This window comes from Balearica regulorum, chromosome 1 (assembly GCF_011004875.1).
Source record: "Balearica regulorum gibbericeps isolate bBalReg1 chromosome 1, bBalReg1.pri, whole genome shotgun sequence".
Classification (NCBI taxonomy): domain Eukaryota; kingdom Metazoa; phylum Chordata; class Aves; order Gruiformes; family Gruidae; genus Balearica; species Balearica regulorum.
Window position 1 is genome coordinate 115,434,158 of NC_046184.1, and position 12,617 is coordinate 115,446,774.

At 36.4% G+C, this 12,617-nt stretch overlaps 1 protein-coding gene across 5 annotated transcripts in view; it reads right to left on the reverse strand.

The window, feature by feature from the left end:
* SCAF4 (SR-related CTD associated factor 4) overlaps window positions 1-12,617 on the reverse strand; it is a 47,974-nt gene that overhangs the window by 15,074 nt on the left and 20,283 nt on the right. For all 5 annotated transcript variants that reach the window (XM_075770609.1, XM_075770593.1, XM_075770614.1 and 2 more), the window contains 8 exons: window positions 11,610-11,718; window positions 11,090-11,257; window positions 9,571-9,656; window positions 7,913-8,103; window positions 5,967-6,067; window positions 4,809-4,922; window positions 3,932-4,088; window positions 2,232-2,386 (listed from right to left, as the gene is read on the reverse strand). In XM_075770609.1, the coding sequence (XP_075626724.1) occupies window positions 2,232-2,386; window positions 3,932-4,088; window positions 4,809-4,922; window positions 5,967-6,067; window positions 7,913-8,103; window positions 9,571-9,656; window positions 11,090-11,257; window positions 11,610-11,718 (1,081 nt within the window). The remainder of the gene's footprint in view (window positions 1-2,231; window positions 2,387-3,931; window positions 4,089-4,808; window positions 4,923-5,966; window positions 6,068-7,912; window positions 8,104-9,570; window positions 9,657-11,089; window positions 11,258-11,609; window positions 11,719-12,617) is intronic.

The window sequence follows — 12,617 nt, forward strand, 5'->3', positions numbered from 1 at the left end:
GAGGAGATTTGAATGGAGAAAAGGAAGAGAAAGCACAACAAAAAGGAAGGTCAGGAAGTGAGAAAAGAGAGTAAGTTATGGAAATCATGCAGTCAAAGCTGTTTGGCGTTATCTATCAGGCAGCCCTATGCTTGATCACTGCAGCCTGAATCAGGACAATGCATAAAGCCTGTTCTGACATAACACACGCATCAAACCCGCTTCTCCAGTCAGAGGGACCAGGATGCGCAGCGTGCCTTCCACAGCTAACAGGGGAGCAGTCAGATGGACAGATCGAGCAACTTGGTATCGCTGTACCAATGCCCATTCCAGGCTGGACAGCATCAGCAGCTGCCCAGCACTCATAACAACTGCCCCCCCACCTCTTACAGTCTCAAACACTGAAGCCAAATACAAATGAAAGCAGTTCTGCTTCTATCAGAGGACAAAAATACATCAGCTAATTAAAATGCAATGGTACTCTCTGAAGTTATTTAAACAAAAGTAGTGGAATATACTGAGATTTTTCTTTTACATATTAGGTCACATCTGCGTATTACAAAACCTGTTACTTTTACTACTAACACCACTAACATCATCACAGCTGAACTTCATTTGTAAGTTTTAAGAACTATTTACAAATTACTGAACTACTGTAATTTTATGGCCAGAGAAAACAACTGAATTGGTCAATTATAAGACAGCATAAAAAAGTTCATAGTGAAAGCCAAGATGAAGACTAAATACAGTTCTCTGATCTTTGTGAAGACACAAGTTTCTTTGCCATAGTAAAAAACCTGAAGCTGATGAGGCTGAAACAAGCCATCAGCACACTCAAGATATTCCTACATTGGTTGGGTTTTTTTCTTTACACTTTCTTTTCAGCATGGATTTAAGGAAAACAAACAAAATTACTACTACTTAATATAGCTAATGGCTATTAAAACTCTCTGAAATTAGTAATTTGACTCACATGTTTGTTAACTAATAATACCTTATAGCATTTCAGGAACTCCGTGTCAAAACAACACAAAATTCAACATACTATGTTCTCAAATCACGTTATTGGCCAAATTATACATGTCTTCAAATAATTTGAGTTCTTGATCTTTCCTGAGTGTCTGCCATCTTGTTGTTCATAAATCACATTTTCTCAAGATATAAAATAGTTTTACTCACACTTCCTCCCATTTGGGAGAAGGTATACTACTATTTTAACAGTGACAAGAAAGAATCTATTACTATAAAAGTAGTAACATGTCTATCAAGAAGTAAAGCTAAAAGAAATACAGATTATAAAACACTAGAGGGAGCAATTATTATTACTGCACGCTACTTAAACTAATGGTAAAATTTCAGAGTGTTCTTTTAGCAAATGAATATACCATATCAGTTTTGAGTAAAGAATCATCATAACAAAGGAAGAGTATAAAATTTTAATATTGAATTCCCAAAGGCTGTTCAAAGAGAGTATAAACAATATGAACAAACATGAAAGCAATATGCTTCTTGTAGAAGGTCTACAGCTTATTTGAGCCAAGTGTGAGGAAAATTAATTAGGAAAACGGAAAAAAAAATGCAATCATAAAACTGAGAGGATGCAATTCAGCCCATTAATGAAAAGAATCTACTGCAATAATTTATCTGGGACTGAGAGAACAGATATTAGTAGTCCTATAAATCCTTCAAATAAAGATCTGGCAGACACACATATGCTCTGTCTACATTAGCATTACAGTAGCAACAAGGTTTTGGAGCAAATCCTCCATCGTTCCCACTAACCACGTGCTGACTCAGTTCCCAGGGCCGTTCTGGTATATGCAAACTACATTTCTCTTCAGGGAAATCAAACCAGATGCTTTGCTCCCGCTGGGCACAAAACATGCTCCAAACCCTAATAGGTTCAGGGTTTTTTTCAAGTCTTCCATTGCCACTGTAACTTAGCAGAAAAGGAATGTTCTTCTATGAGACTGTATTGCTCTTACTTGAGGAAGCTCAAATAATGGATTTCAGATATATAATCAATTTATGGCACCAGAAAGTTATCTTCTATCTATAAATTGACAGCACAGCCAGTCTGCTAACAAGAGCATTTTTACCCAGGGACAACACGATGACAAACACACGCACTCTAAATCAAGTGGTTACCATTCACCGTATTTTCTCCCTCTCTTTAAGTATTGCAATACTGAATTATTATTTACAGAAAAATTTTGTTTATATATCCAGAGCAAATGAGAAGCAACTCTCACCTGTGGAGGAGGTACTGTTATTGGTGCAGGCATGGGAACGGGAATTGGAACAGGTAAAGCTTTAGGTATAGGTGACACCGGTTCATTATGTGTAGCTTCTGCACCTCCATTTTGAGCTACTTCATTTTCAGATTTCTTGGGAATCCCCTTCCACTCTATACAAAAAGAACCCAAACATACATGTATCAGCTCAGTAGAAGCGGACAAGTAGTCAAGCACCACCATGTAAAACTATCGTGCTTTGTGAAGTTTACAAGAATGATATAATTTAAAAATATTCAGATAATAAGAAGCGCAGAGCTAAGAAGCATTTAAATATATTTCTGACAAAAATTCCAAATTACTTTAAACACAGTACAGCAAATCACTGAAACATAGCAAGTAAATTTATTCTTTTCATTAGTCATTTAACAAATCTTTGCACTGACAGCATTTCTACATGCCCAGGACTCTGAAACACATTATCTGTAACAAAAACAGTAAGGCTGTTTTGGCACAAGCTTTCAACAGTTTCATGCCACTGCTCTCAAGCAAGAAGGCGCCAGCTTTTTCACTAATTGGAGAAGTCATTTCTGAAAAAAACCCCAACATTTTCAAGTCTTAAACAAGGAAAAGGAGAATACAACAATAAAGAATGGCAGTAAAATAGAGAAACATAAATATAGCTTTTAAACTCATTTTACAGAAGAATTATGGCTCCTATTGTTTGTCAGAACTTCCTGGGAAAAGACAGCTAAGCAGAAAAAAGGGATCAGTGAAGAGGCATTATGGGAAAGAGAAAAGCATTGAGAATACTGGAACACATTGAGGTTATGTTTATCATTCATTAGACTTCCATTTAAAATACATATTCAACTTATTTTTGTGTATTTTGCTACTACTCAGAATAACCACCACCTAATTATGGCAAATTAGACGGAACTTCAAAACCTGGAAATAATAACTAGACAGCACACCACACAATGGTTAAAACCAACGCAGTAGTCCAGAGTACCAATTTAAAGGCAATTTCAATCAAGTACTGCATTCATTTAATATTATTTTTAAAATCACAACAGCCAGCACACTAGCAACTCTATATTGAGGCCTGTAATTTATTTGAAGCTGCTGATTCTAACAGGTGTCATTGTCTTAATACAACCATAGAAGCCTGATATTTTTACTGCTTACACACAAAATAACAAGAATTCTATTAGGTCCTTATAAATACGAGACTTGCTAAAGAGACTGAACATGTCACAAGTGTGAAAACTACAAGCACTTTTTTTTTTTTTTAATAGAAATTATAAAGTTGCTGTCAGGCTAGCTGCTATACAAGTACTCCAAAAGCAGGCTCCTTTGCTAGGGGTGACTTGCGCAAACTGGGGCGGCAGGGGGTGGTGCGGAGCAGGACACGCCAAGCTGGCTCTGGGACTAACAAGTACAACACACATCACGCATTACCATCCAGGGCAAACACCAGCACAGCTGACAGGTCAGCTGGTATCTACCTGCTTTAGACCTGCCTCCCGTAACACAGCTGCACAACTCCTGACAAGGGACTGTCCTTAACTGCTTACAAACTCCCTCCAATCTAGTACTTAGCCATGTCAAGGATTTTATACGCACCTCAGAGTCACAACAGTCAGCCACAACAACTTCAGTACACCAGCACAAAGGACAGCTTTTAAAAAGTATTTAAAGATGTAGCAATACTTTACCTGGACTAAGAGTTTCGTTGTCCAACATTCCTCCTTCACAGAAACTTTCAAGATCTTCAGGTTTCACTTTGTCCCATGGTATATAAGTAACACCTAATTCTACATCCCAATACTGCTTGTAATCTGGCTTTATTCCTTTATTCAAAGCCCATGCAATCTTGGGGGGAAAAAATACATGTAGTCAGTAAAATGTTCCCATTTTAATGGATTTAATATTTAGTTCTTACAAAACAGCACTATCATTTGATGCTAAAATGTAAAAAGACTACTCTAATTGAAACAGCAGGAAAAATAGGTTAGTTACAAACTCTGCAATAAGAGGGATTTTTAAAAGTAGACTTAGTTCTTATTTCTTGGCTTGACTTTTGTACACAATTTGTAAAAATGTATAAAGGCAGTTTCTTCAAACGTTCCCCAGTCACCAAGATTAATTCTATTTCCCTTCAGAGGACAGTGTCACACTCGAATACAATGTTCTACAAAAGGAAGAACTTCACTAATGAATGCATTCTTCCTTCTTTATTAGTACTCTTTGTAGGATTATCATGTATAATAAAACTCGGTTATAAGACAAATAACCAGCAACATGAAAAACATAGTTACAGTCCACTGTGATGACTAAAAGAACACCATTTTTGTTGGTTAAATAGACAATTACTGGCAATCATTCAAGGAAACTGATACAAGTTCCACTAGTCCCATTACACAGCAGGAAGAATACTTATCAAGGAAAAAAGTGGTCTGTTCACATAAATTTACACAGTATCATATCCAGAATACATAAAAGTCTAAAATATCCATAAGTCTAAAATAGATGGAAAAAGGATTACAGTAATTACAGTAACTTTAGAACAGCTTGACATTTTCCAAGAAGTACCTTTATAGACTTCTGATTGACTTTGAAGTTTCCTCGGCTCAGTTTTTGTAGGGCACGGTAAGCATCTTGTCTGTGAACCATTACGATATAGGCACATCCTCTAGGTGGTATCATCTGTTTGTATTTTAAGAAAAAAAAAAAATGGTTTTGCTAGCACATGAATAAAGTAACAAACAACATACAAGTGTTCAATTACATTAAGCTGGAACACCAGCAGCTGTTTCAAAAAGGGCTATGGAAGTATGAAAGAGAATGTTAGTTTAAGAGGTTAAGATAGCCAGTATCTTTTGGAAATACAAATTTCTAGTAAACTAAAAGCAACTTCTTAAGTGGAACCTTTTAAACTCCATTCTGTGTGAGAATATGAATGACTTGTATATTTAATCCTTTAAAACTGTTACACAGTAGTGCTCATGTAAAAGCTGTGGTCTGGCAATTAGTTACTTTGTTGGAAGAAACAAGACCCTCTAATACCCCACTTCATTCCATATACCACAAGCTGCCAGCTGCACCTCCACATTCAGTTTTATCTGCAGTGTTGTAATAATTTTTATTATTTGTAATGCATTTGAGAAAAAACTTCTATGTTGTTTTACAAAATTTGGGAATAGGAAGAAAATTACAGTTCCTTCTTTTTGTTTAAATGAAATTTTATGGCTACTGGAACAGCTATCATTTATATATAAAAATACCCTTGAATACAGCAAAGCATAACAGTAATTCTCCATGTTTATGACTAAAATGACAGAAGAGAAACAAGCAAAAGAAACAAGAACACCAGCTGAGAGTCCACATTTCTATAATCAAAATGGAGCAGACAAGGAACTCAGCAGAACAGTATGTAACTCTAACTCCTCAACAGCCCTATCTCATTCAATTCTCTCCAGAGAAAGCATGATTTTTATGAAAATGGGATAATCTGTATTACCCCCAAGAGCATTTTTAAATGGCAAGAAACTAAAGCAACTGCCTTCTTGTTTTTCTACAAAGCGGCCAAATGAATTGAGTTTACACGTTAGAAAACACAATCATACAGGAAATGAGAGCTCTTGACTCTTTTGAACGTATTCAAAAATAAAGCTGTCTTAAGACAGTCTGAAAAGACATTTTTTAATCAAAGCATATCAAAGTAGCTTGCACTGCACAATTTATACTTACATTTATTGATTCAATTGGGCCAAACTCCTCCAAAAGACTTCCAACATCCTGCTGAGTTGTCCTTTTGTCAAGTTGTCCTACCCAAAGCGTAGTACTACAAACTACAATCAAAGAGTTAACGCAGATTGTAAGAGCTCTTGGAAATATACATTTCACAAGCCAGAACGTCAAAACAGTAATTTTAAAATAGTTACTCAAATGAAAAAGTCAGTTAGTATTGAAACATACATTTTAATCTTCAGGAGCATTTGACAAACCTTCTTTCTTGCCTGCCTAGAGCTGCGTTAACAGTTAACCACAGCACATACATCAGAATCTCTGTTAGAATGCACTCACTAAGCAGCTCTCTAGGTAACTAATATTGAAGTGACTTGCAAGTTCTGATGATCATGAGCTCTGCAAATCATCATAAAAAAGAAAAATATCCTTTGCTGCTAACAGTGCTCCATGAAATATCCCAAATCATACAGTGGACATTACACAACAAGGTAACTCACTCTGCTTAGTATGAAATCCAAGCTACGGGCCATCACTGCAAGGTATGGATGGTACTTACTGGCAAGATGATAATTAGGTTGTTTATGGTGATACTCCCACCACCAGCAAGATTTTCCTCCAGAATGTGATGACAATTCAACTACAATGAGCAACCAAACTTTAAACCTCTTTATTAACTATTCAATGCCATTTCTTTCTACAGTTAAGTGAAAAATTATTGACACAAGTTTTTTCTTTCAGGAAAGAGGAAGCAACATGCTCATCTCACTTCATGCTTCAAGGTAATAAATCAGCAGATGAGCTCAAAGTATCACATTCGCTGAAGACTACTGCAGCAACATTTAATACTCATCTACATTTTCCCCACTAAATGACATAAAATTGCAAACCTAAAAAGCACTACATGGCAGAATTTGGGAGAGATTGACAAAAGTGTATCTTGCACCACTGCCAGTAAGCTTTTAATGAACAGATACTAAGTTTTTGCCGTCCTTGTAAACTAATGGTATTGTCATTCACAAGGTTTTGGCTAGTTAATACTCTTTAGTTTTTGTCCCTCATATAAAAAAAAAGAATGTTCTCATTTTACTTGATGACTCCAGAGAAGATTCCACACTCCCCAGGAATATTCAGAAGGCAACTATTACATTTTGTCTACAAACACAGGCAAACCAGGATTATTTCAGAAATGCGAACATTAGTCTGTGTGTTTTCCAGGTCAAAGCTCCCTTCCAGGTCTGAGACACACACAACACTGAATCATTAGAAAAATCGTAATAATGTGCTCAACAACTTCTTCCTCAATCTGTTTTACCTTATATGTCTCAAAGAAAGGAAAAGAAAAACAGCTTTTTCTTTTCTCATTTTAAAGCCAAAATATTTCTGACTTGGGGATATTCCAAAAATGCCAACATGTCTACTATGAGTAGAGGAAGTACAGGCATGTGTGGTGAATTTAATTCTTACCAGCTTTACAACAGTTCAGAAAATAAATCACAGTACAGTGTACTTTTATTCTGTTTGGATGAGTCTTGGAACATCAAATAGCATTAAACCCAAGAAAAAGGAACAAAAAATTAAAAAAATAACACACATCAGATTAAGAGTTTTCTTCTGGGATATTCTGAGCAGATATCCCATCCTGAAGGTAAGTGGACCTGTCAACATTAAATTAAAAAAAAAAGTCTAATAGATTCAAGAAGTGTATTTCTTTGACGTTTACAGGTTTTCTAAAATACCTGTTTGTCTTCCTAGTACTCCATTTTACATAGGCATAATATCTACTGTAGTATCTTCAACTTCACAGAACTCTAAAGTTCATTAAAGAAAATACTGGGCATGGACAAAAAAAATCCATATATGAACCAGGGAGATGTTGAGGATCTGAAAAACGGTATTACAAGAATTTGCAGAGTTACATCAACAATAAAGAGAAAGAATAAACTTACCACTAACAGTTTCTGACTTGATCTGAGGAAGACCTTTTGACCTGCGTTCTCTCTCCCTCTCACGTTCACGTCTTTCTTGTGACCGAGACTTGGGAGAGTGTCGGCGTCTATCCCTGGACCGAGATCGAGATCGACGATGACGTGACCGTCGAGATCGGGAGCCAGATCTCGAACGTCTCCTTTTAGGTGACCTAGTTTAAACCAACAACCATTTACGTTCAGTCTTTCTGACCCAGACATTGACAGATAAATAACTATTTCAGATATCTGTTTCAATAATCAGACAAGAGTTGAGTCAATAAAAAACCCAAGTAAATCCAAGTTCATTCACATACATTTACAACTAGAATGGTTTTTTTACAATAGCTTATTAAAGCACTCCAGCTGAAGTTGATTATTTTTCAACATCTTATCAATTTTGTATTGAAGTTGACTATCAAAACTATGTCCACGTTAACATAGTAAAAAAATACATCTGCTTAACTGAGGAAAATGTTTATTGCTTTTACAAAAGGATTGCTACAAAAGAGATTAAAAATAAATTCTGCCAGTGAAATTGTATTTTACATCATGCTCAAGTTCTAAACCACTCAAGGTCTGGAAGACAAAGTAAACCTTCAAAGAAGTTGTATGAATCTTGGCAAAGGAGAAGAGTCCTAACTAAGTAGATAGCTTTGCTTTAATACTGGAGTCAGATTTGTCAGGTCAGCTGAGACATGTGAAATACTGCCTCTGTGACAGGCAATGTCCCATAGGACACTGGATCATAGATTTCACCGTTATAGTACACTGGATCACAGATTTCTTCATAAGTGTCTTTAGAGCACAGACAAAATTAAACTATCATATTCTGCTTCCCTAAAATTTACCCAGTATTGATGGGCATGGAAGATACTCTCTACCAATAAAAGAGAACTGTATAGATATGTGATTTTCCTTAGAAGGTAGATGACTTTCAGAGGTCCACAAGTCTTAAGAGTAACTAATCTGTTTCTCGTTACCACTGCATTGAAGTACATACAACATTTAGCTGTGTTTATACACAACTTCCCTCAGAGGTAAGAGATTGAAAGGCTCTCTTCTTCTCTATTCCAGAAGGGGAATTCAAAGAAAGCCCTTGACAGTTTTGATGTCACCAAGAAATTTCACTAGCATTGTCCATACAGATAATAATACACGGACAGTAATTTCTTGTAATTAATTCTTGGATTAAATTGAAATGGACTCTTTTGCCAAATGTGTCTTTTGGCACTTAGTCATAGAATCCAACTTGTACAGTACAACTGGGCACATAAAAGAAACAACCTTAAAGGAAATATGCTCAGCGGAGCACCCAAGGAGCCAACTTGAAATACAGGTAACAGGACTCTTGTAAGGCATTGGAAACGAGCTCTGCCAATAGTTCATGGAGTTAGTTTGCTCACCTCTCAGCTATTTAATGTCATCTCAGTTAGAAGTTACCACCCCTCACAGTAGATTTGTCAGCACAGCACCAAATTCTCTAAGCTCCAGATAATCAGCATAACTTTCCTGAGTACTCGTACAGAATTAGTAAAGCATTTTCAAGTCTTTGGACATGACATACTGAAGTTCCGTATGTTAAAATCTACTACTTGATATAATATATACCCTCACTAAAAGAACTTTCACTAATTTACCTTGATGCAGATCTAGATCTTGACTTTCTGTTGTCAGAAACATGCCGTTTTCCCTCTTGAATAGGTGGCTGTTCCACTTCCATATCCTACAATATTAAGTTGACTGGTGTTACAGGCAAGTAGCGCGAGTATTTTATTTCATTTTATACCCAGACTAAATTACATAACAGTACTAAAATTATACTGAATATTCATATGTCAAATTAAAATGTAATGCAACTCTCCTCAGAAGCTTCACCACTACTTCGTAGTCACTAATAAGGAGACAGTCCGGTATTAAATAACCACTGCAAAAACACAGTAAAAATAATTTACACAAAATTCTCATTTTCAATTTGCAAATTATTGTTTTTCCACATTTTAGTGAATTTCAGCACCACATATACTTCCACAGAATATGATTATATTCCTTAGTCAGTGGATCTGTCACCAAAATCACAGGAAAAGTAATGTCTACTAGAAAACTTTTCTCCAAGATATTATAGGACACTACTTTAAGCCATATATATATATAAGCAAATTACAATACAATAAATTTGAAGAATGAAGCAGTAAGTCATCAAAACAATACATAAAATGCAACAACCTGTTAAACCCCCCCCCCCCCCCCCAGTAAGTTTAACACAGCCCCTCTTTCTTATCTGAAATGCTCTACAGCTTCCCATCTAGAACATACTGTGTCCTGCCTAAACTTTAAGTAGCCATCGTGATGTAACCCTGGCAGGGAACATCCAAACAGGCAATCTCTCAAAATGTACCGATTCAACAGAATTCAAGACTAAAAAACTAATTACAAAGATACTCTTGAGAATTGACCCTTTATTCCAAGTGGAAAGCAAGAACTTCTTTCTAGAATCTGTGACATCACAGGGCACCGCAGAAAGACAGCTTGGTACTATCTCTATTTCTCATTTCAGGATTTGCTTTTCTTGGAACAAAAGAGGCAAATATATTTTTTTTTTTTTTTTTAATTTGAATACAAGCTTATAGATAGACTTGCTCTTTGATTTCTTCATAACAGCAACCAGTTACCAAACCAACAATATCTTAGGAACAAGAGAGAAGTGTTTACATACACTTGGATTTTTTAAAACTTTTACTTCTGAGTCCATTTCCACTGTATTAATGATCTACCAGGCCCTTAAAAATTAACTTTTCAAGATAGTTTCTCTCCACAATGAGATTGCATTGTTAGAAATCCAAGGAACAAAATATTCCTGAAACATGATGGGGACAGGAAAAGGAGGATGAGGGAAAGTGAGAAGTGGAAGGACAAAATGCAATCCAACATCTTTCACAAAAGGAGACATTAAGCACACATATGCTGGCTTCGCTAGACTTCTGAAATATGAGACTTGTCAAGTAACACTGCAGCTATCCAACTTTCTCTCAGATGAGCTACCCTCACAGCCATCTCTGCCCATGGTTATCATGAAATTTCCTCTCCTGAACAAACTATACACATTTGAGAAAGACATGTATTGGAGCATTTAAGTTTGTTTACTGCAACGGTTCTCACCTGCTGATGTGGTTTTTGCATGTGTGATTCACTCTGTACTGGAAAAGGTGATTGAAAGGTTTGCTGTACAGGTGCTGCTGGTGGAATCACAGGCTGAGCCATGGGCGGAAACTGCGGGGTAGGCAGGAGACCAAAACCTGGCATTTGCCCATTAGGAGGAAGTGGAACCTTTGGAGAAGAAAAAAACATGGAAACTTCCAGTTAGGAAAAAAAAAAATTACATTAGCTTTCCCAGTTTGCTAAGTTAAAATTGTATCTCTGCTCAAAAGTCACAATAAAAGACCACAAGCCCAAGAAAGATGAAGTAGGTCAAGTTTTTAGGTGTATAAAATAAAAATCTTGTTCTTCAAAGCTTGACTAGAACAGAGAACAAAAATATGTTTCTTGGGAAAGTTGGAGGGCTAAGCCATATTCACCCTTCACTAATAGGAACACCACTTCCTTACTTCTGCACCAAAGAAAACAACAAAAGATAGAAACCGTAACACAAGAGAGGGACAAGGGAAAGCACTGAAGTTACCTGGTGACGCATTGGATCCTGTTGTATGCCCATCATTCGCTGCTGAAAAGGATCCATATTTGGGAGTTGAGGAAATACTGGCTGTTGAATACCTTCTCCTGGAAACCCACTGAAACCAGTAATATTTTGGTGAGACAAGTCAATAGATACACAGATTTTTTGCCTTTATTTTACATATTTCTATGTACATTTACAGATTCTTGCTTCAAATTTAGACAGAAAAATTATCTTCATTATTATCTCATTTCCTCTCTAAAAAGTGAAAACAAAACAAGGAGAAAGAGTGGCTTCCTTATCTTTTCTCCACTGTACGAGTAGTACTTTAACATTTAAAGAAAAGCTACATAAAGGTTTAAGCCTCTCTTCCCCCCATACTTATATGATCTTGCTAAAGATCTCAGTCTATGGAAATTTTTCGTGAAGGTTGTCTGCCTTATGCTAACTTTCTTCCTTTCCTGTTCCTCTTTTGGGAACAAAAGAAGTAAACCTTTTCCTCAGGGAAAATAAATTGGCCATACTTTTGCTGGGAAAAAAATCCTTTAGTTCGGGAGGAATTTAGGACAGAGGAGAAAGGGATATGTATATCACACAAGGATAACAGTAATGCCATTCACTTCCTGATTCAACACACAGAATGGACAGTGCTCGGGGAATTAACGATGTCTATGCAGTTAACAGGACCTGTTTACAGGATGCAGTTTGTGTAAGAAACTGAATAGGATTTCAGAAAGATAAAGGAATTTCATGGTGATGTGAAATGGAACTTTGCAGTATTTTAAGACACAGGTGCCATACAATTCTTAGACTTCTGGACAGATCAGTTTTTCATTTAGAGTATTAGTGATTTTGTGTGCCCAAAATGAGACTACTGGAATCCAATCTTCAGAGGCATCTTACACAACTATAAGGTAATAACGACAGAGGCTTTGAAGTGCTATAAACAGAACATAAACATGCTGTAAAGTCCAGTCCAATGATCTCTAGCTAGGCACACACAAGCAGTGCTTG